The following is a 25,083-nucleotide window of genomic DNA, read 5'->3' as shown; positions in this document are numbered from 1 at the left end:
CACAGTGCCAGAGTCAGTGCGGCTGGAGCAAGGTACAAGCCAACTGGCTTTCATGTTCAGCTGCAAGCAGCAGTCACTCCCAGCCTGCTTGTGCGAAAATTTCTAAGGAACTTGGGCCACTGTCCTGAAAAATCGTGGCAGAAATGAAGTAAACTGTGCCTGTGGCTAACTGGCACCTTGTCACTGTGTGTCTGCAGAAAAGCAGGCAGCTGCAGGCAGGGTCACTAATGCAGCCTGGTGGCCCACAGGATTGGGCCCCAAAGGGGAGTTCCCGTGGGCAGGACCCTGCTTCTTTCAGTTACGCAGTCTTTCTCCCCTACTCAGCTCTCTGGTTTATGAAACCTGTTGGGACATTTGAGTTCTCAGCTCCTGTGTGACACTGGTTGAAATTGGCTGAAGGGTTCAAACACTGCCAGGTTCCACACTTGTGTAGACACAGTGTGATCCAAGAGCCTCTCTCCTCTGGGAAACCAGGCTAAAAATGTGCTGTTGATTAGGATTCCCCTTTTCTCCCCATTACACTGCAGCCAAGACTTTTCTTTAAGTGACTATCTCTGCACTGTAGCCCAGACAGAGCGAGCAAGCATGTCCATGGAGTGTTTGGTTAAACTTCTTTTTTTATCACATACTGAAAACAGCAAAAAGAACTTCAAGGAAACCAGATGCTGCTGCTGCTTCAAGAAAGAAAGAAAAATCCCCACCAAAACCCTGGGCCCAAAAGCCTTTCTTTGATGAGTTACGTGATGCTGGAGGACCTGCAACTTGGGAGAAATGTGGAAAGAGTCTATTAGCCTAGATGAAACTTTAGCTGTTATCCTAAGCACTCTAGACAGAATTTTAAATAAGGTGTTGCTTTATGTGCATTTTAATGGCTGCAATGTAGCAGTGATAGATTAATTTTTCAGAATAAAGAGATTTATCTAGGTCCTCACTTTCTGAACTGCTGAATGATGGATGTGGAGCTGCCAATGCACTGTAGCATCAGCACCGAAGCCGAAGCAAGGGGTTAACTCCAAATCACGTTGTACTAAGTGCCTGGGATTTGCAAGGTTAGGTGGTGAGGATTAGTTTGACAGGTTCAAGCTCTACCACTGTTTCTGTGAGTGGTCTTGGCCAACTCATTTGACCTGTTTCGCCCTGCGGCTCTTGCAGATGAACACTGCTAGATCCCCTTGAAACTATTTTGGATTTTGCTGTCCTGGCTACCTTCACAGAGGGGAAGCTTAGGATGGGGCTGTGGGATCACACCAGTCCTACCATTGATGGCACAAAGAAGAGGCAGTATTTGCTTCCTGGTCCTGCTACTGAGCATTGAAACCCTTCCAGGAGTTTGCCCTGTCCTTGTGACCCAGGATGCAATGACTGAAGTGAAGCCTGAAACCCCAGAGCGAGGAAGTTTTCATTAGCCCTGCAAGCACCACTGCATCTGCTCGTAACGGACATGGCACCCTTCAGCCTGAGGGATGGCAAAAGCTAACACAAAAACTGCCCTGGAAGCCCCTCCAGAGTATGAGCAATACACTTTGGTGTTCACAGCCAAGCCTGGACTTAATTTTGCTGCTGAAGCACGGCTTGGGTTTGATGTGAGTACTCAGCACCCTGCAGGGGGAAGGTGAGGGTGGGAGAGGGGGAGGAAGGCCCTCTCCTTGTCCAGGGAAACCACTGAGCCCTCCACAGAGCCTTTTCCAAGTGGGAGAGTCAATGAATGAAGTAACAGCATGGCCACAGTTAGGTATGGTTAGCAGAAAGATTATCAACCCCTCCTAATCAGAACGATGAAGAGAAATCCAGGGCAGCAGCAATGGACCACTTGCCCTCGCGTGACGCTAACGCTGAGGCTCACAGTACTAATTTGACCAAAAGCACTGTGTGATCTTTAATGAGTACAGAAGAGCAAGCCTGAACAAGGACTTCTCTGCAAGAGGATCTGTACTGGCCTCAGCCACTTTGATAATAAAACACACCAGCATCCAGGCACGTCGATGATGGCTGAGCATTTCAGAAATGGTAGCGGACAGAGAGAGATTAGCTCCGATGACAGACAGACAGACACCCCTCATGAAAGCCACAGCAGTTCAATGGACCTATTTTTAATATCCTCCTGCCATCCCCTACAATTATTTCTGGTTTCCTGATGGAAGGCTTCCTGAACGCTCTGATCAGCGCCTTTGGGACGATTACCAGAACCGGTGTGTTCGGCAGCCCTTGGAAAGCACATCCCTTTGATACTTTTTTAAGTTCAGGCTACACCGCTACACTGAACTCCCCAAATCGATTTTCCATTTGTCCTCCCCTTTCCCTTAATGACACTCTCCGTATACTGTGCACATTTAATTTACTCCAGCAATTTCCCATCCCACTTTCACATTTTTGACCATAAAAACCTGGGAAAAAGATAACTTATACTGACAACTCTGTCAGGGCATCATTTCTCTTAATGCATCACATTAGAGTCTTATTGAAGCATGAACAATGTGAAGCCTGGGCTCACCGTTGTCAGCCGCCAAGAATGTGGCCTCGTAGACATTATTCTTAATGTAGTCTGACTCTCGATCAAGGACAGCAGCAGTAGTGATCTGACCATTTGTGGCATTAATGTTCAGCCAGTTTGCAGGATCTGACAGCTTAGAGTATCTACAGAGAAAGGAAATAAATACATGGCAGTCTTTTCACTGACATACCCTTAATATTGCTTGAAATAAGGGTTTTCTGGACTCCTGACCCATGATTCAAAGGACCTCTGGATAACTGGTTTTGTTGACAAACAAAACGCTAATTGAGTATGTGGGTTTTGACCTCTACAATTATACAGTTTTTCTATTTCTTTCATTTTACAGGTTTTTCTTTCCACTCAGTGCCACGTACATGGCAGCTTCCTGCTGCTGGGAGTGGACATCGGCTGAGGTCTCTGCAGCCGAGGAGAAGTGGGGTCTGCAATGACCACTGTGTCGGTAGCCTGAATTAGAGGGTGGAGTCCCGCCCTCTCCTTCTCTTAACATTGCCCTTCCTAAAACAGCTCTTGTTCTAAAGCCATGGATACGCCTGTTTTCTGCCCGTCACTAATAACAGCTTGGGAAATACCAGGCTGGAAGGATGGCTGCTCCTCTGCAACAGAATCCTGTCTTCAGCAGAACGGCCCTGGGGACACGGCAATGGGAACTCACCGCTGTATTACAGCACGGATCCAAGGGGGAGGCGGTTTCAGGCCTGCTCTCCTGAAACATTTTCACATGTTCCTGAAACGGCAGGGAAGGGCATCCCATGCATGTGGCAGCTTTGAAGAGGGCAGCAGCACAGCAGCGCCCAGCGTGCCCTGGGCTGGCAGGACCCAGCGGCACATCCACCTCCCAGCTACCCAGTCACCTCATCGCCCAAGTCTGTTCATGCGCTGTGCTGCACAGCCACCTACGAATGTGTCTTGTTTGGGGTAAATTTTTCCATATTCTCCAGATCAACGCGTTCTGTTTACCTTTGTCACTTGCTTGTTTTCTTGGTTTTATTTTATTTGTTGCTTTTGGTTTCTACCTTTTGGTTTAGTACAGTTTGAGTTGAGATGGACCCTTGTTACCTAAACTGGAAGCTAATAAATGGCCAATCTATAAATTATTGAAATAAGCAAACAAAAGCTGAGCTTATTCCATGGGTAAATCAGACCTGCTGATAGTTTTATATAAATTTTTTTGTAGTCAGATACGCAGGTGGGAGAACTTCTGGCATTTGGTGAATATCCCTTTCCAGAAATGGGCTGTTTGAAGCTAAAACTCCAAGTGAAACTTGAGCTGCCTCAATCTGTGTGAGCAGGAAAGCAACACACAGCTGCACGAGCCCCTGCCAAAGGAAAGAATTACATTTCATGGAGCCAGACTCTTTGGGGTGTTTTCATTTATTTTAATATCACCGCTGTGAGTCTCCTGCCCTTTCTCTGCTAAATGATCAGGGATCCAGTTTCAAAGCTGGCTTTGTGAATGTGTCTGTGGCTAACGAGGCTATCTTGAGGTGTGACATTGGCCATGCCAAGCTGTGCCTTACTGGAGATGCTCCTGCTTCCTTATACACTGTTTGTAAAAACTCTATTTCGTCAAAGACCATTTAGAGAGAGACTGAAAACCGTATGCAAGGCTTTAGCAGATGGATCAGCTCTCTGCAAAGTGGTCATCGTGGACCTGCAGGCTTAGCTTTTTGGGTATCTTTCCTCCTAACTCACCAATGCCAACTGTGAAGAAAAAACAAAATCTCCTTTGCATAGCTCACAAAGAACAGGACTCCATCAACACCCCCCCTGCTTCCTGCAAAGTCTTGGCACTGGGCTGTCCTGACGATGAGGGGCTAAGAGGTTGTACTGGGTTTGGAAACAAAGCGCTGGTGGATACACAGAACGTGTGTCCTGCAAGCCCTAGGAAAAAACAACTCGAGTACCTGGCTGTTCACATACACAGAAAGTCTTACAAGACCCTGCACACGCAGTGTGCGATGACAGGAACGGCTCAGCAGAGCTGGTCCTTCTCCCAGAAACGGCAGATGCTTCTTTGGATTATAGATCATCCACCTCCGGGTTAGAGCTGTTCTCCCCTCTGAAAACCAGCCTTGGTACGGACATCAGCAAAATAAAGACCCTTCAAAGGCCAATATTTCAAAAAGAACATAAGAAAAACTGACTTGTTAGTTAGGATGGTCTCTCTCCTCAAAAGTCGCAATACCTGTCTAAAGACAACAAGATGAGGCAGTGAATAAACTATCATTTTCTAGACCAGACAGCTCTGTGCCAGGTGGAATATTTCAAACTCTTCCTGACACAAAGTGTCACAACTGATGTAAGTTTAAGGGGCCTCAGCTGTGGTCATGTCATATACCCAGGTTTTGCCAAAAATACTGCGGTCCTTACAGACTGAGAGTAAAAGAGAAACAAACCTCTGCGGATGCAGAAGTATCCGAGAGCAGGAAACACACATCCCGTCTGCACAGATGGAGGCTGAAATACTTGTGGAAGGTGTCACAAGGACTCTCATTTTCACCCACACCTTTCTGTCAATGTATTTCCTGGCGGGAAGGTGTGTGAGTTGGGGTCCTGGAGCGTGGATTCAGTCCCCAGTCTGCCCAAGCGGGACAAAACACAGGGACTGACACCCTCCTGGTCACAGCATGGAGTAAATCCAATCCTAAACTGCTTAGAGCAAACATCTGACTTTCATAAGGCTAAAATTTTGCCAGCTGAAGCCCACTCATGGAGAAAGCAGCTAGCAAGGAGGTTGTGTTTGGCAGTTGGTCTGAATGGAGAGGAAGGTCAGAACAAATCTCGCTCGCTGCAGGGCAGGAGGGGCTGCTGGGGTGCGTTGGATGGACTGGTGTTACTCAGATAGGGACTCAGTGCCAATGGCATGTGAACGCGTGTCTGACTGCTCCGGCAATATGGAACTATATGACATCTTAAAAGCCTGTTCAGCAGCTGTCTGTAACCAAGCGAGCCTTGCTCTGAAACGGCTGACAGCTCCTCTTGCGCTGTGCTTTTTAAGCCAGGTTGAACCAAAATTGTCTGGAAGCAACACAAGCCGTGATTAAAAACCCAAGTCACTCCCTTCAAGCCCTAGCCCCTTCTGTGCCTCAGTTTGTCCCTTGTAAAACAGAAATAACAAAGCTGACTTTTTCTAAACCTCTGTATTTATAAAGCGTATGAGCAACACAGGCCAAAGCATCCTTGACAAGGCAGAGACAAAACACTGGTACAACGCAGCCCTGACCTCTGCCTTTGCAGCGGCGCGGGGACCCTTTGCTACCGGCCGCTTGCATGTGAAGCTGCGAGCTGCCCCTCTGCGGCCGGCAGCATGGGACCCCTGCCCTCCCCGACCCAGCCGCTCAGCCTGGCTTCCCGCAGCGGCTGGGATCCTGAGTTTACCAGCTTGCAAGATACTCCGCAAGCACTCGGCGGAGGGTGACAGTCCCTGCCAAGCACTTTACTCATATCACATCGGTCAGTTTGCAAATTAGCGTTCAGCGGCTTTGCTCCCCAAACTTGTGCAGCTGAAATCCCCCACCTGTACACCAGCTCACTTCGGCTGCCGGGTCTCCCACCTTACTGCCTGCTGCATGAAGCGGTCGGGATCCACGGCTGAAAACGTTGTCAGGACTGTCCCCGTAGGCACCCCTTCCTCCAGCCTGATTAGCTTGTGGTTTGTTGGGAAATACGGTGCTTCGTTGACATCTGTGACTGAAATGGTGACTCCTGCTGTTGACTGGAAGGACATCTGGATGCCACTGGCCAGGGGAGCTTGGTTTGATACCATCACTGTCAGCATGAAAGCTCTGTTCATCTCGTAATCGACTGCCTAAAACAAACAAACAAGCAAGCATAAAGCCAAGCAGAGAATAAATTCTACCTTCTGGCTGAAAGCTGCAAGATTTAGGAGGCAGATGATATCAAAGTCATTGCCTCATCTCCTTTCCTCCTGAGCTCAGGTCTTTTGAAGATGTAAATCCAGACCAGCTTCAATCCAGTGGAGGATTTGGCCTTCCAGTATTTGGAGGGTCACCTAGTTAGAAAACCCCCACAGAGCAAAAACTACAGACGGCAGGGAGGATTTGCCCCGTGTTTTGTTCCAGTGCTAAGTGGTTTCCAAAACAGAACCTGCCTGTGATAGCTGAGCGCTGGATGAACAAACCCACCAAGGGCTGCTCTAAATGCAACAGGCGGAGCCCGTTAAGAGAGACTGGACAGGTACTTAACAGTGATATTAGCATTTAAAGCTGCTGCCTAAGTAATGAGGACAGTCTATGTGGACTCATGAGCCTCAAGTGCTGTTCATTTTTCCACTTAAATGAGTTTATAAGCAGAGATGGCACCACAAGGAACAACGCCTGGTCCAGTTACTCAGGTGGTCCTTCCAGTGGGACCTCTCGCCCTCTTGCAACAGGCCTCAGGATCTCCTGAGGCTACCTGCACGCTCCTGCGAGTACCTTGTGCTGCTGGGTGGCCACAGATCACTTCTCAACATGCGCATCAAGATGATGTGTCTTAGAAGCCAGAAAAATTGAAAAGCCATTGCTGGCACAACCGACTGAACCGCAGTATAATAATAATTTCTAAACCATCCCACTAATTATTATGAGGGAACTCACTAATCATTTGCCAGGGAGGCTTGAGTTATGCAGCATCACACCTCTGCTTGTTAAAAAATGCTTTGCCGTAATTTATAAATTTAGAAGCGTAACCATTCTCGCTAATACCTTCCCTAGCGCTGAGTCTGCAAAGCGTACTCTCAGGGTGTAAAATGCCACCGTTATACCGACTTCGGCAGAGCTGTACTGATTTACATCAGCAAGATCTCGCTTCAGTGTTCTGTTTAAAACCCAGTATTGTCAGGAGAGAAATCAAACCATAGGAGGCTACACGAGAGAAACAAATTTCAGGGGCAAAAGGTAAAACAGTGGAATCTCTATTCGATTGAAGTGCAAATGTTCCTATTGCTAAATGGTTTCCTGACAGGCAGGGCCAACATTTAATAAATAAAAGGAAGCATAAAGATTCCCAGTACACCCACCAGCACTGATTCACGGACTTGTACCGCATTCAAAAAAGACGCATGGTAAAAGTTCCCATTTAAACACTATTCAAGGCCTTGAAACAATTTGACTAATGCATTTCCTCGATTTCTTTTCACACCCCTCTAATTTATATTCCACCAGTCCTCATTTTTTTCTGTGCGCTGGCTTGTTTGCTAACCTTGCCCAGAGCCAGCCTGCACCTCCCTCCCCACAGGGGCTCAGACGGAGCCGGGGGGGCCGATCCGAGCAGCTCCAGGGAGGAGTGATGCGGGGAACCTCTGGGCTCCATAACGATGCACAGGACGCACTGACCGCACACATATCCGCTGGGATGCAGCCTAATGCAAGGGAGTGGTTTCCCCCCACCCCCAAAATGTAAAGCTGCTCGCTCACTCAGCTTCTTTCCCCTCTCTCCTAGGAGCAACAAAATCATGGCTGCAGAAAAGCTGTGTAGGGAGCAGAGCTGGACCAGCATCTCCAGTAACGTTTATCCCACAGACTGTCCTGGAGGCACCAGTGCCCTGTGCTGGCACATGGTGGCACCATGTCCGTCACGCCTCAGTCTGCAAGGGAGAGCTGACCTGCCTCTTCCTCTTCTCTGCCCATCTGAGTCCTATTTCACATATTTTTGGAAGAAAAAAAAATGGTAAAATCAAGAGCCTGTACCTCCACAGCAGTGTTTGTGCTATGGTCCCCAGTGGGAGCTGAGCCCCTGGCTGCCAGGCACAGTACAGCCCTAAGCAAACTTCTTTCACACTGTAGGAAGCAGTTTCTACCAGAACAGCTCATACTTCTGCTCCCTAAAACCGCCTCCCTCTGAGGGTAACGGTGCACAGAGCATTCCGTGTCCCTCGCACCACAGTAACACCTTCCACTTCCCTGCACCTCACTGAAATGCTGCGTGCTGATAGCTCTAGCGGGGAGTCCGGGACAGGGTTTAGTGATGGGCTTGGCAGCGCTGGGTTAACAGTTGGACTTGATGATCTTAGAGGTCTTTTCCAATCTAAACAATTCTACGATCCTATGACAGCAGGGTCCTGAAAAAGCCCATGGAGCTGCTACATTTGGGACAAGGAGGTCCTGGACTCTTGCCTACTTTTTCATTTCATGTCCAAGAAGCACATAACATGAAATTAAAAAGCAGCACCTTTGCAGATACCCCTTGTTGGATTTGGATCTCGCACAAATGTCTCTGAAAGGCCCCCCTGGAGACGCTGTACAACTTCCATCTCCACCCGTGTCCCTGAGCTGGATGTAGCAGAGTGAAGGTGAGGGCTTGCCGTGTGTCCTGCTTTTCTCAAGGTATTTTTAACTGAAGTGAACAAATTTCCCTTATGTTATCGTTAAGGCAAATAATAACTGAAGCTTCAGCAGCATCTCCATTAAAAATTCACAGCTCTGATCCATGCAGAGTTTATAATAACATTTTACTTAGCCAGCTGCCACGGGGCAGCCACTGCTGCTCTTGGAGATTGTCTTTGGACTCTGCGGTGTCTCGTTGGAGTGGGAAGTTTCTCCCTCCCCTTTATCAAGGCTTTCTTTGAAGATTAGGGTCTTGCATGGTACAAAAATGGTTCGGAAAGGGATGAGCAGAAAAAGGAAATGTTACACTTTTGGTGATGGGACTGGAGCTGCATATGGGGTTTTGCTGAGAGCAGCTGCTTGGAAGCATTTCTGGACCCAAACTCCCCTTAAAGGGGTGGGAATCCTTACAGAACGCCCCTCCCTGTGTGGATGCTGTAACTGCCCTAGCCCAGATGCAAACCCCTTTGCTTGCAGCAGTGGGGAGTTGTGCATAACCACCTTCAAAGAGCCACATGAAAAAAAAAAGTGTGTTCTGTAAATAAAGGTTCATTACTTAATTTTTTACCTGTGTTTTCAACCTACACCAGTGATCAAGCCAGCAAGAGGCTGCTCCCATACCACGAAGAACAAGCTCTGACCGGCCACCCAGTCTGACGTGCATACATTCCCCAAATCTTTAAGCATATTCACTTATTAACAGAGAACAAAATATTTCAAAGAAGAAGGTGGAATCCTAAGAGTCTTCCCTTCTTCACCATGAAAATTTAATCACAAGCAATTTCACTCATTCTCCCTGCTGAAAATACACCAAAAAGCCTCCCGGTTTGATAAGGGTAAGGAACTCCGGGCACCCAGGAGGATCAGGTGAGGTTATACAGTGAAGACATTCAATGCAATTTCAAGCTTTGAGCTCAGCTTGACAAGACAGGATTTTCATGTGGTTCTTTGCATTGTGATCGCTGTGGGTTACACAACAGTAGAAAGTCAACACCAGCATCAATGGTGTCTCGACAAATCTGCCCTGCTTTTTGACTGCAAGTTCTGAATCAGGGATGGCTCATTATGCAAAGTCCTTGTGTAGCAGTGATGACCATGTAAATCTGTTGTTCACTTTTATATGCCTTTAAACTACAGTCATGACACTTCGTGAGATTAAGAATAAGGGGTCCACTCCTGTCTGCAGTGAAAACGTTGGGATTTCGATTTCAGACTGGCTGATGCTGTCAACAGAAGTTAAACTCTTGCATTTTACTTTGTTTAGTGTTTTCTTTTTAAGCAGAAAATATATGCATATGGATACATGTATATTTACATACATATATGCCTCCACATACACAGGGCTGTAACTACTGCTAAGCTTGAAGAGGTTTTGTAACGTTGCACCAGAGAAGGCTGTCAACTGTCATTACAGAGCAATAAAGAGTGATAAATAAAAGGACCTTGCTGAAATACCATCTAGTAGGTAAGATGATGTCTCCCTCAAAGTTTCAGCAAAGTGGCATCTGCAGACACACACACACACCTTACGGGTCAGCGAACGGGACACGCTCACAAGCTCACACGTTCCTACCAGTGTAACCTCACTGGCATTTCACTGATGTCATTTTCCCTAATACCCAAGCTGTATGTATTAATAATGACTGTAACTAATTAGCTACAAGGGAGCGGTGGTCTTTTTTTCACCACACAGCTATTCTTGAATCACGTTATTCTTTAAACATTAGTGTTTCTTCTTAAGTTGTTAATTAAAACTTTTTGTTAGAGAAGGCCAGACTTATCAAAAGATGCAGGCTTTATCCATCACAGCACGTATTATCCTTTTGAGGTACAGTGCACAGCACATGCCATGCAAGCTCCTATAGATCACAGCAGCCTATTTGTGACACCTTCACTTTTTTTTTTTTAGTCAGAGGGAGCATCCACAGGCATCTTCTCTGGGAAGAGATTCAGTGAACACCGAATGGGTCTGTCTGTGTATGAAATGATGGCAGAAGCGTTCATTGCCTGGACTGCTGGCCTCAGGAACTGGAGAGGAAGGAAATGCTGAAATGAAGATAAAGCCCTGTTCTTTGCAGGCAAGCAGGGAAACAGCATTTGATACCTGCAGATATCTTCAGGGTTCCACCTCACCTAACACTGAGGGCAACGGATGGAGGAAAGAAGGGATGATGGATATTTACAGTCTTATTTCTCAGAGTCTTTGGACAAGATTCTCTGCGGATTTAACCTGGGAAATGGCTTTCACCTGAGTGGAACTATCCTGAGCTGAGGATCTGTCCCACACTGTGTGTTTATCACTTGATACTAGGAAAAGGAAAGTTTCTCCAACTTTTCTCTGCCAAGCAACTCAATCGGAGGAAAACCTTTCCTTCTGTTACCAGGAAATTCACTCCTGCAATCTCTCCTCACTCCCTCCTTTCACAGAGGATCACTTGGCTGATCCCCTGCAGTGAAACGCCGCTCCTGTCTCACAGCTAACAGGGAGTTTTCTGGCTGAGAAAGAAGGTGCAGCCTCTGCCCTAAAGCTGCCAGGCAGCACAGGGCTGCACAGCCCAGGCGCTCTTCCCTCTCACAGCGCTCAAAAAGCTAAGGAAGAGCAGGACACGGAGGTCAGGCTTGGATGCTGGGAAGAGCGTTCAGCACGTGAGTTTAGGAAAGCTTATGGTGGGTTGGGCTGAGCTGGGAAACCCTGAACCAGTGGCATACGCTTGGAGCAGAAGTATTCAGGACTCCTGCACAGAGATGGGGAGCAACAGATCTGAGCACTCATATTCCCAGGTAGAGAAGGCATGAAACAACTGCAGGCTTCTGGCAATCCTTGTGGCCTTAGCTAGCTGAAAGGGTGACAAAGATGGATTTGCTTTGGCTTCCCCCTTACCTTCACAACGGTTACCATGCCTTCGTTGGTGACAGGGTCTGTCCGGATAGTGAAATGGCCAGAGGGGTCTCCGCTGATGATGCGGTAGATGGCATTCCAGTTGGGGGAGTGAGGCTGGTCCCGGTCCATCACTGTCAGATTTGCCACCACAACTTCCACTCTGTTCTCAGGAACTTCTCCTGAATACTGCAAAGGAAAGACAGGAGCGGTCATGGTGGGAGCTTGCTGCTGGTCCTCACAGGTACCTCTCCTCCCCCCTACATCAGCACGCCAACTGGTTTTCCTATTTTTTTCCTTTGAACGTTTTCCCAAACCTTTCGAAGCCTAGTTTCACCTCTTAGCCCAAAGGAGAACAAAGCCGCTATCACCCAGCCACTGCCCAAGTTTCAGTAAATCCTCAAAGTAAACGAACAAAAAATGTCCCTGACATTCTCATTCAGATTCAGCAATCAGACAGTTAATGTCAACAGCAGGTACAAATGGCAGACTACAATGTGCATTTTTTAGGATGACTATATCCCTTTAACCTGAGGCATTTTGCCTCACTCAGATTTCAGTGATGGCATTTTATTGCTTCTTCCGTGATTTTATTTAATTTTCTTTCTTTCTTGCCCTTGATTTGATTTTGTCTCATTATTTGAAGTGTTTCTTGTGATCTTGCCACAGCCTTTCCTGGTGCTTAATTCGCTCACTTAGCACTGATTTTCATGGAGCATGTCCTGTTCAGGCACATCCTGATGCATTAGCTGCATTCTTTTCTGCTTCCCAGTCCTTGATTTATCACATGGCTGATCAGGGATCCTGGCCTGCGAATACTTCCAGTGTTCAGGGCTCACAAGCTGCCAGTAAGACACATTCCCAAATTTTCAACTGCCCTCATCTCTCAGCATCGCCTATTAGCAGCACTTGCAAATCAACACTCTGATTGACATATGGCAAATTAAACACTGGGGAAACGATGGGAGCGGCTGGCTCCGAGTCTGCCACTGCAATCCTGGCCCCAAACTGCAGGAGACGAGCACTTCCGAAAATCTGTCTTTTGGTGTGCACAAATGCCAGGTTATATAAATGATAATAAATCATTCCTTTGTTAGCACAAGAGTCCCTTTCCACTCCTAACCCTTCCCCATCCACTGGAGCCCTTCGGTTACGTGTGCTTATATTTAGTATATATTATTCCACCACTGACAGCAAAAATATTCAATCTGCCTTATGTTAACGTAAATTTAAATTCGCCCTTTAGTGGTATCCTGAATGGCATTTTGCCCTCCTTTCTGTTATGCACCTGTCCTAAACAAGTTTTCATTAGTGAATGCAGATGGCATCTCTTTCCAGCCATGCTGAGTGGTGAGGAAGAACAGTGGGAAGCTGCAAGATAATTCTAATTCCAGTACATGCTACAGATCATCTTTTTGCTTTATTTCCCATGATTTCACTCATTCTTCACCCATTCTCTTGCCCAATTTGGAATCCCTGCAGCACACAGCTAAAGCAGGGGAAATATCATATGGAAATTTATCAAAAGCCTCTTGAAAAATCCATTAGATTATGTCATATGTACACTCCTATTATCAACCTTGTCTGAAACCCGCTCCAAAGAACTGAAGGAGATTAGTTAAGCAGGATCGTCTCGCACTAAATCCACATTAGTTATCGCCCATTTCATTAAATTAATGTTGTATGGCACGCCAGCAATGACAAGCTGATGAGCCCCCAGCCTCTTTTAGGAGGGGGTGGCACTGCTAACATCAAGGCATCGCATCGCCTTTTCAAAGGAGTCAAGCACTTTGTGCAACCACCTCAAACCTGTCACCCAGGACCATGTTTTTTTCCACCTGTTGCTACCAGGCTTGTGCCTTACAGCACCAAACAGAATTAACCCATCAAGAGCAAGCCATCGGCTGTATTTAAGACATTTCAGAGGGCCAGCCCCACAGGCTGCCGAACCCCTTTAGTGTGTCATAACCCAAGTACTGCCGACGAGTTTGGGTTACCGGGAAAAATCCCACAGAATTGCCAACAGATTTTACAGCAGCCCGTGTAAAAGCCATCACAACATCCATTTTCACCCCGTAGCAATAAAAGTTTACTACAAGACGTATTTTAAAAATATGAGGTATATTAAAAATTATAAATACACAAGCACATCTCAGTCTAAAGCCTGGAGGAAGATCACAACAGATTATAAAGCTTTTCCATTAGGGTAAACCCCACAACGCTAGGCACAGACGGTGCAATCCAGGAGTTCATCCAGTTGTTGATATCTATTAGGTACAGTTAGGGAGTATCAGTTCCAGGTAGCACTGAGGGAGGATGTTGTCTATTACGCTTAAAAAGCCAAATATTTTTCTGATGAGAACAGTACCTTCACTGGAATCACAGAAGCCCTCAAAAGACACCCAGGTTAAGAAGCAGATCTTGGAGAGATGCATCATGAAGAACAGAACAAATTTCAGCAGCTACACAGCAGCAGCTACTGGGAATCCAAACCGGAGCCTGTCTTTCCTCCTTCTAACACTCCCCCACTATCATTATTATAAGTAAATGCTGTAATGTGTACTGTCCGCAATTGTCTTTACCTTTAATATAATTAAGTAATGACATTAAATTACATCTGCTAAGGGAAGGATGGCAGCTTTAAAGCTACCCACACTCCTTTGATGTCATTCCCTCCCTACCCCGGAGTAATTCAGGATAACGAACAATGCCATCTTTCACTACGCTGCTTTTCAGCATTCCCTGTGCTGCAAGTTATCTTTCATAAGATTACAATTGATTTTCAAATAAAGAAAAACATATCTATTCAACCAAGGTAAAACAATGGGCAATGAAGGAGCTGCTGGAGTAAACATAAGATTGATAAAGCAGTTCTTGACCTACACTTGTAGCATTTACACATATTCCCCTGTATTTCATTTAGCTTCACTTTCAATTATTGTGTTTGAAGTCCTTAATTACCAGACTACTTTTTTAAAGACCATTCACAAGGATTTCTATGGCTGATTGTTACACACTTTGCTTCCCTTCTCAGATAAGGATTTGTCCTGAACCTGACATGTTCTTAAATCCTTGAATTCTGTAGCATCTTTTTTCCTCCCCTCCCATAAAAGCCCGTGCTGGCAAAAGTCCTTCTCTCATTTTGCTGGAACTGGCCTGTCTGAAGTCAAGCCTTGCTGAAAAGGTAATAATTCATTCTGATTTTCAGGTTGCTTCAGATTATACTAAAATTGGTTAATCCCAGAGTTTGTCTTTCATCTCACTCGGTACCTGACAGCATATAAACACGCAGACAAGTATCACTCTGGAGGAGAAAGGGATTGACGTGGGGAGACAAATGATGAATTCACACAATGACTTGACTTTGTGCAATAAATCTGGGGTCTGGGTGGTGAAGCGTTGCACAGCAGAGCAAAACCAATTAGCTCACTGCAGCCACTCCTAGGGAGGCGTGGAATTGAGATGGATGAATACAAAGATAATTATTCAGGCTTGCTTCTAAAGGGAATTCCTTTCTTCCAATGTTCTTTCTTTTTTTTCTAGCTGGTTGTGCTAAAAAGCAAAGACTTGTTCACGTGAATGTCTGCAGGAAAGATTTTTGTGTTGTCTCCAAGATTTGCTAATGATGACGCAACATTTGTTATAGGCAGAAGTAGTTTCTGAAGGCTGAACTGCCTGGAGAAACAGTGATTTATGACCTATAGCTATGGATTAATGCAGAAGAATAAGGGCACCTCAGTCCTCTTATTAGACTCTGAGCCCTTCCTCTGACAGCTATGACTGCTGAAAAGTGCTGCATCTTCTCCCTAGCTCCCCTAGGTTGAGCGAAACTGAAATGAGAGCAAGCGAGCACATGTGTGCCCATGGCATGGGGTGTCCCATCCCTCACTGCTTTCTGCTGCCAGGCCACCCTGTCAGGCAGCGAGCTCTGGATCAGAGGGATGAGCAGCCAGGGAATCCCGCACAGAGAGGGCTGCACATGCCCACGCAAACGGTGCGAGCAGGCACCCAGCCTGAGCACCAGCCCGCAGCTCCTCCATGCTTAGAGGCATACTCCCAACCACCGGCAGGCATCCCAGCCAACTGTTTACCTTTTCCGCACAATATTTAACAAAGATGCTTGAATAGCAGGCAAATTAATAAACAACTGCGGTCCGGTTGCAGCAATCTGTGAAAAATAGGAAAAAAAGACGAAAATCTCCTAATAAATCATTAATTGTGATGTGCCTGCCCAGCTGCAGCGCGGAAACAAGCAAATGCCATCCTAATTGATTGCTTCTTATTCCATCTTTATAGGCCTGCATTTTTTATTGTGGGGGTTGAATAAGCCCAGAGGTGTAAAAAACCTCTAGATTGTACTGTGTATCTGCCAACTTGATATTTAGATCAATAATCCTCTTTTTCCCCCCACCTACTCCTACTACCGGTAATTTAGCTTTTCTTCCTAGCAGCCTAATTGCTGTTTTCTTAAGCCTTCCTATCAATTCTCTGACCTTTAATTTCCAATATTGTTTGCTGTACGGATGACTGTGCTAGGTCTGCAAGTTATCCTACCCCCCTACACCGTACAGGTCAGACATGGCCATCAGCCTCCGTGGCGATCAAACAGCGAGCTCCACGCTCCCGCTCCACCGGTGCTGTGGCACAGACTGTGAGCTCGCTTGAACCCCCCCAAAATTGCCATAAAGTCAGGCATATTTTGCAAATCAGGTTTTGAGACGCTCATATCTTAATCAGGTTTTATTAAAGAACTGCTCAGTCTAGTGTGGCCTCGAACAATGATCACTTTAAGTACCAACGTCCTCACTTTTTTTCTGAGGCAGCCCACAGCTCCCTTGCTTTGCTTTACACCAGCCAGCAACCCCTACGTAAGTCTCTCTGCCGTTGCCTGTTTTCAGGCTCATGCCCATGCCCACAACGCTCCCTGCACTGCAGCGTCCCTGCTCCAACTTTGCGTTCACCTGGATCTACCCCACAGCCCGTCCATGTACGCCGATCATACTTCCGACGAGTTATACGCCATGTGGCAAATGCTTCCCAAAACGTTATCCGTAAAGCCCAAGGCGTTGCTGCCAGCTTGCGGTTCTGCTCCACGTTCCTCGCTCAGGAACGACTTGCTCAGGCTGCAATGCTGGCTCAGCGCCATCGGGCAGCACCAAGCCCTGCCCATCCAAGCGGGGGGAAGCAGTGACAACGAGCTCACCGACTTCTAAAGGATGCTCTGGACGTTCTGCCTGCATCTTCAGCGATCTGTGCTATTAAAATGCCTCACCTGCCTGCGAAGGAGCTCTGACAGCTCAGTGCTGGTGTGGGGGAGCCAGTGCACCCGCCGCTGCACTGGGGGTTTCTACCAGACTGTTGAGCGATGCTCAGTGTGCCACTTCCATCTCTGCTGGATGAGTTTGGAAAATACCAGTTTGGCACTTCTGAAGCTGATCTTATGAAGGGGTATAGACAACCCCTGCCGTGTTCCTGCAGCTGATGCCACCCATTGGCTTTACACTTTGTCTTTACTGGCGTTGTTTTTTCATCTCAAGTAACGACTGGTTTTGGATTAAATTACAAGATCTACTCTTTGAATACGAAGACAAAGCAGGAACAGAGGAGAAGAAAGCAATACCCTTTCTTTCAGAAGAAGTAGAAGAAAACCCTTTCATTTCAGACTCTCTGGTGTGAGGAAGGAATGTGCAGGTTTCACCTTGGTTCAAAGACTCTTAAGAGTACTTGCCAGGAGTTCAGAGACAAGAGCACATAATAGTAAAAGGATATTAAAAAAAAAAAAAAGAAGTTTGCATGTCTGAAAATGAGCACTAATTTTTTTTCATTATCAGATGTTACATTCTTGTGCCAGTATGAAAAGATGCCACAGAAATGATGACACAAGACACTATTCTGCTGCAAGATAACCATTTCCAGATAAATATATCTTATGAAATGAGGTTCGAAGTTTGCATAGAAATTTAGATATTTTATAAAAATGCATTACAACACAAAGGAGCTTTTTACAACGTTCATATGAAAGGTTTAAAAAGAGATTAAAATTATGTCCTTGGAAAGGCATATAGCCTTGTCAAGAAAAAAAAAAAGTCTACATTAACCCCGCATAGGAAAGTTGTACTTTATCTGTATTTCAAAGGCTATAAAGAACCACTTTAATCAACCTACTTGACTTTGGGGACTTGCACGTCTCACTGAAACTCATGAAATCTGGCATAGTGTGGTTTCCAGAACACAAAAGCCTTTAATCTGTAACCCGGCACTCTGGTACATTCAAATCCTGATACTATCTCCTTGTTAGGAGCTAAAATTGTGTATTTATCCAAAATGGGATCTCATCTCGTCTAAATGATGTAGCCTTTGCAACAGTGACCTTTAACAATGGTTATACTCAACAATAAAAGATTTTATGTCAGGAGCCAGTGGAAACAGTATATGTTAAAATTCTGATCTGATAGCACAGCCTTTTATTTTCCAGTTTTAGACAAGAATCCTTTGAACATTTCATTTGCTCTCTTGTCTAACATACCTTTGTTTTTTGCCTACAGAATGAACAGCAGGAAAAGGTAGCTGATACCCTTCCGCAGACTATTTGATTGTCAGGTGTAATTAGTAATTCTATCTGTTAAATAGAGGCATAGATTTTAAAACAGCTGGAACTGCCTACAAAGCTTCATTTTCGTAAAAAAAATAATTATATATATACATTCATATAATAATACATTTTTGCACAGATACATCATTGCTTTACAGTGGTTGACAGCCCTATGCTTCCCTTCAGCTGCAGAACCCAAGGCGAAGTGACTTGCTCATGTCTCCCAAGGCAGCTGTAGAACTGGGGATGGAGCTGTGTCCTGCCCTCCACTGCCTGTGTTGGGTCCTGAGAACATAATTAATTCCTGTGTTACTTGATAAACCCATTAGGGCAGCCAGGATTAGTCTATTGATCTCCCCAGTGCATTGCCATGTAGCCCTGTGATCCCCGCTGAGCTCCCCAGATGGAAAAGCTCCTGGGCAGGAAGGCTGGCAGCACCGCGTGCTGGGGTGAGCTGCATTGCCAGCACCGCTCTACACCACATCAGCTCCGGCTGAGGAAAAAAACAAACAAAAAAAAAAAAGGCCAAAAGAACAACCAATTGTGAAGCTCCACCATCCCCAAAGGCCAGCAGTGGTTCGGATATGGTGACCTCAAACTGCCAAAGCAGCAGGAGGACAGATTTCCAACGCACAGGCTGTGCCATGTCCCCTTATGCTCTAAAATAACCCTCTTCCTTAAAAGAGGACAGAATTCATTCATTTGGTGGCATGTTAAACTTCACATTTCTTTCTCCTTCACACTGCAAAGTAGCAAAAAACCCATACTGTTTTGAACAAAACTTTGAAAACGTGTTTTTCCTGATTTACATGAACTGTGTGACAGAGTTCAGCTCCTATGCAAGCAAGATATACTTCACAGGTCTGACTGTACTTCTTCATAAAACTTGTATAGAAGAGGATGTTTCATTTCAGGCACCTGGAATACAGTTTCATAAAGAAGGGCCTTAAGCTGGTAAGTCTCATTTAGGATTTTCTGATTAACTGCCCACTCCTAATAATGAGTTTTTGTTTATTTTTTTTAGATTTTAAGGCATATAAAAGCTGCTCATCTGTCACAGCACTCTCCAAACTATCAGGCTGCAACAAGGTTTTTTACCACCACATACCAACACACTCTTCACACCAGTCCCTCTACTGCCTTCTCCTGGTCTCTCCTCACCCAGGGCATGCATCCTCTCTCTGCTTCTTCCTCGGCTGCTCCTTCTTCATTTGCTCTCAACCACTTAACTTAACCAGCCACACCTGCACCTTAGCTACATCAGCCAACCCACCGCCCCTGAAGCCAGCCCACAGTTGTGTATTATCATTGCTCATTAGCCCAGCTTCATTCCACTACACTCGTGTGCCTTTGGGATCTGGAGACAGATATTTGGGAAAGGGAGAATTTTAAGATTACTGAAACTGAATTTTTTACGTGCACTATAATAATCCTGGTACTGAAGGTTTTAAGAACTTCCTTGAGTAGCACAGCTCAGTCAGTCTGCACGCTGACTCCTGCTCAAACCTCCTCTTCACTGCAACTGAAATCTCTGTTGTTTTCAGATTAGTCTCAGAATTAGCAAATGGGGATTTTTTTTTTTTCTGACTTGATCTGAACACCACAATCAGGCTGTAGAAAACCTGCAAGGTCTGGTTATAATCAGGGTTCCTCACTGGACAGAGCATCCTTGTAGGAGAAAGGCACTGAAGCCTATGTTTTATTCTAAAAGTGCTGCTACTGTGGTCTGAAGATGTGATTTTCTGAGCTGGTGCCACCATGGCTAAATTTTTATGTCCTTACTGCTGCATAAAATGTAATGGCGATGCTTGTTGGTGGGGGGAGAGCTTGCACCCACAGGGTTTGTGTGCCCCCACCTGCTCCTCTGTGCTGTGGTTTCTCTGAGGAGGGAATGAGGAGTGGGGGAGGCATCCCTGCCTTGCAGGGGTTGCTGAACAGCCCATCTGCTTTGCAGACAAACTCAGACTGTTCGGCTGCAGCCCTGCCCTGAAGCAAGCAGAGGAAACCTGCTCCTCCGAGCCCACCTTTGGACAGAGTCCCTAAAATCATAGAATCACAGAATAGCTTGGGTTGGAAAGGACCTTTAAAGGAGCAGGGACATCTTCAACTAGATCAAAATCTGGCAACACAGAAAAATGCATGCCCGTCTGCTTACAGTAATTCAGAGCAGAGAATGAAGACTAAATTAAATTAAATGTTGTGTAATTCATCAGCCTTGCCATGAGGAAGAGGCTTCTTGCTGAACCTGTGTTTACAACGGGAAAGCCAAAGCGCATGTAGCAGAGAGATGCAGCGAGCAGTGGGAGGATGCTGGGTCACACGAAAGAGAGAGTCACTATATACTTGTAAATTTAGGAAGGAAAACGTTATCATTTCTTCTCTGTTATTTTTTTTTTGGTAATTAAAGCATGTTACTACATGAAGCTGAACAGTTTGAAAAACTCTACCACTCTCAAAAAAATCTATGTGAAACCTTTTAACTGTCCTCTGATTTTAACTCTGGCTGTTCTCTGTGTTCTGACCCTTTCTTCTACAATTGGGAAGCGTTAAGACATCCTGGACAGTTAGAAATATTTGATAAGAGGAAACTCACAGCACTACCAAATCCTTTGCTAAATCTCCCCTTTTTTTTTTTTCCTCTCTCCCCCCAGCGTGTCACTGAAGATTTCATAAGTGAAATGTGCTTAATGAAATTCCAGATATATATCCTCTTAACATGACATCCCTTGGAAGCAACTGTTTTTAAGGCAACAGAATACTGAAGAATTAAAAACCTGCCGACCCAAGGAAGTTAGCTAACTTCAGAAGGGGATTTATTTCAGTGCCTCGCAATAACTGAGTTACAAATGTGTTTAAACTTCTCAGCCTTGCATCAGTGCCTGAGACGCTGTGTACTTTTAAGATAATGAAATAATCCACTGCAAATGGGTATTTGCGTGGGACATCTGGCAGACGTGGAGACATACCTGCCAGGGCTGCACGGATGCCCTTGCCTGTCCAGGGACCTCCTGGATGGTGCAGGGTGTCTGCATCCAGGCAATTGAATTGGGCCCTCCAAGGCTGCGTCTGGGCTCAGGAGGAGAATATGGATATTTAATATTTAATATCCAAAAGCAGACAGAGGCACACAGTCTAGAAGAAATCATTCAGATTTGAGAGAAATGCTAAAGGTAGATAAATATTAGACAAGAAATGCTGGTGTGGGTAGATACGTGGGATATAGGAGCATGAATATCTGGTTTCTCCTTGAAATTTTAGCTTGACCGACACACCAGAGATGATGGGAATGGTGTCTAATCCACACACACCTCTCAGGCGGGGGAGACCACAGTGATTTCCATCACAGAGCAGGAAGGGCATTTCTCTGCAGAAGTTCCCTTTGCCTATGGACACTTTGTCCAGAACAGCTGGCTGCGTCCCACCTCCCACGCGTCCCAGCACCTCCTTCTCCTGGGCAATTCCCCCACAGCACTAGGGAAGGCATCGCCCTGGGATGTGGTCTATGGCTTCTCCCTCAGATCCCATACACATTAACGAGGGAAGGAGGAAGAGGAGGACAGAAGTCCCTGCTAAATGAGACATTGCACCAGGACATACAGCGTTGCCAGATGTTGCCAGTGAACCGGCTCAGGACAAACGGGTTACGGCAAGCGACAGCCGTCGGTGCTGTCACACCGCGTGCATGCAGGGGCAGTCTTGCCAGCGTACAGGTATCATCTGCGTTTTGCTAATATTAACTGCACAACCCAGGAAAACAGCAGGCTAGAAAATCAAACGTCAAAACAAATTATTATGTATCACTACAACGCTGATGACGGATACGGACATGCCGCTCAGCCCTGTTAATGACAGCTACCTGAAAGCACTGTAGAGAGAGCAGAGCATTGTGCTGTACATTCCAGGTGGGTGTATGTGCACGAGGTACGCAGGCAGAGGTTGGCCTGTTACTCCTGGACTGCAACCGCTTACGTGCTGAGGAGGGGGGCATGAGCAGCTCCGTGGGCTCGACCCCCTGTGGGGCTGCAGCTCTGACCGGCTGAGGTTGCACTCTCTAGCACCGAGAGAGAAAGTTGTATTACACTTGACTTTACACCAAGCAGTACATGTGTCCTATCTGAGAAAGCCCAATAGAATATTTTTTTATGTTCCTCTATTATTATTATTATTTTTTTTTTTTGGTGACAGAAAATTGAAATCTGTAATGAAACCATCGTTCCCTTTTTTAAAATCACTGGTCTTTGGCAATTTTAAACTCCGAGGTCTGAAAAATTCATTACTACTAACTTCCATCAAGGGTGTTCCTGAAACCAAAATTACTTAATCAACTCAATTTAGCTTCTTGTGTAGACCTAATTCAGAAAAACTTTATCTTCTTGAATTGTTATTGCAATTAATTTCCCCCCCTTCTTTTTCTGCAGCAGACGACATTTCAGTAATTAGATATTTTATAAAAATGAGTTATACATTCGGGGTACTTTCACTTTTATATTTGATTAATCATATTACCACTGAGGTCTGGGTTTTGTCTCCAAGGAAAGTTTAATGACCTCATTTTAATCCTTCTTTTAACCACCAGGCAGGTATCAATGAAGAGAAATAAAATTATATTCTCTTTTTTTTTTTTTCTTTCCCAATCTCAAGATTACATTTGATGTTTTTTCTGTGTGACTGACCCATTTACAAGGAAGAATCTGGCTGATTCCAATTAGGTTCAGGACAGAATCAGGCTAAACAGAGCCTTGAACTGTGCCTTAATAACTAATGCTCAGTGTAATGGAGAAGAACCAGAACTGTTGCACCAAACGGCAGTTGGTTTAAAGCACTGTACATGATTAATTTGGTGATAATTTGAAAATGAATGTACTGAAGGGAAATAAACAAAACAAAAGCCACTGTAAATTTACGTTTTGATTAATGGGGTCTATTAGTAAGAGACTTCTATGAAGGAGACCACATTTTTTTATCTCAATGCACATATACCCACACACTGTAATGGAATAATTCATATAAACCACAATTTATCTGGGAGTAGAGACTTGGATATTATTAATGACTGTTTGCCTTATATCAGTATCTATCTATGCTTTGAATCTGGCTACACGCATATCTATATTTGCGTATTTGTACATATACATCTTTGTATCTATCTATTCATCTTGCAGACTACACTAAGTAGTCTCGAAGGTATTTCATCCTTTCTGTCATCTCCTGCACTGGAATGAAGACCTGACAGAAATCACAGAAGGGGCTGATGCTCTTTTCATTAAGACATGAGGAATTATTGTTTTCTTATAGACTGAGAAATATCTTTCATTTTAGATGAAAGAGGTGATAAAATAAAGAGCAAAAGTTGAGTATCCCCAAGAGAGTACGAAACGTGCCCTGTTTTCCATCGCATTGCACTGGAAGGGCCTCTAAGCCCTTAAAGATGCTGTGCCTGGGAGGAGCCGCACTGCTCACACAAAAAATCTGCTCCCTGAGTTGGGGATCTCACTCTTTCCTTACCAGAATCAAACTGTGCAGGCATCACACTTCCTAAGCTCTGATGAACAGGTTTTGCATTTAGGTAGGGATCCACCTCCAAAGGTTATTTGATTCAAAAGGCACGTCAAGATGGAAATAATTTCTACGAAGCCATAAACGCTCTCCCAACCAGAGCTAACCTACGTGTCTGCAGCAGCAACGTCCCCAGCATTAGCATGCAGAATCCTGGGCAAGACAGGATGGAAAGAAAGAATATTGCTTCTGCTTGTGCTCTCTCAGTTTGCTACTGCTACCTCTTGGCCTAACGTCCTTAGTCTGTGTTTGTTTGTTTGTTCATGACAAAGGTTTTCATCAGGACCTGCGATGAAAGGCAGAAATCCCACTTCAATTTATAAACCCTGAGTTCGTATTTAGGAAAACTACACTGAGTTGTAGTTTTTAAGACTTCATCGACTACATGTTTAATTGAAATGCACAGAGAATTAGGTAGATGCTCATGTACCCAAATGCTACTGGGCATATTAGCTTCACTTGAATATAATAATTTATTTCAGTTAGACAACGACAGCTCTGTAGCAGCCCAAGCTTTACTGCATAGTTCGGCTGAGCTTCATTTTGATTGGAAAACTGCAAGCGAACACAGCCACCTGGGATTTTCCGTGAAAGCACAATTGATTTTTAACGATAAAGCCCGTCTGCAGGACTGTACAGAACTCCAGGACTCCAGGGTTTGTTTTCAGCTGTAGAACAATGCAGTCCTGTAAATTTTCTCACCATGGTATTAGGTCTTTCCCTTTGCCAGCTCTGACCTGCACTGTTCAACTTGATTTCTGCCTCTTGTGACAACTGCCTCGGAATTACACCATGGGCATAACGCTGATGATTTTAAATACTGCAGCATCCAGGCTAATCTCTATTAAAATGTTATTGTAGACTTTCTGAATGGTGCAGATGTAATGGTGGGGACTGTGAGATCTGAATGGGCAACCACATCCACAGCTCTAGTCTGTATGCTGGCACATCAGGTACATGGTGCTCAAGATTCAAGCCCTTGGTCCTTTCCAGATTTGGACACATGCCCGAGCCCTGGGTGATATTTAGCCACCCACTTCCACTGGGTCTTCCTGGGTCAGTGTGGTAAGACCTCTTTCTAGGAAACCCTTGGTAGACATCCTGCTCCATTCGTATGCCTGCAGGAAATCCCACTGAAACCCCGTTCCTGCTGGGCTCTCCCTGCACAGTGTAAGATTAATTCGTAAAACACGAGCATGCATGTAAGGGACTTCTCATA

The 25,083-nt window shown here is 45.3% G+C and overlaps 1 protein-coding gene across 2 annotated transcripts in view; it reads right to left on the bottom strand.

Moving 5' to 3' along the window:
* CDH4 (cadherin 4) overlaps nucleotides 1-25,083 on the bottom strand; it is a 463,214-nt gene that overhangs the window by 11,996 nt on the left and 426,135 nt on the right. For both annotated transcript variants that reach the window (XM_056354017.1, XM_056354018.1), the window contains 3 exons: nucleotides 11,720-11,905; nucleotides 6,067-6,320; nucleotides 2,492-2,634 (listed from right to left, as the gene is read on the bottom strand). In XM_056354017.1, coding sequence (XP_056209992.1) covers nucleotides 2,492-2,634; nucleotides 6,067-6,320; nucleotides 11,720-11,905 — 583 coding nt within the window. The remainder of the gene's footprint in view (nucleotides 1-2,491; nucleotides 2,635-6,066; nucleotides 6,321-11,719; nucleotides 11,906-25,083) is intronic.

This window comes from Falco biarmicus, chromosome 10 (assembly GCF_023638135.1).
Source record: "Falco biarmicus isolate bFalBia1 chromosome 10, bFalBia1.pri, whole genome shotgun sequence".
NCBI classification, from domain to species: domain Eukaryota; kingdom Metazoa; phylum Chordata; class Aves; order Falconiformes; family Falconidae; genus Falco; species Falco biarmicus.
The sequence above is the reverse complement of the archived record's forward strand: the minus strand, read 5'-3'. Positions and strand labels throughout refer to the sequence as shown.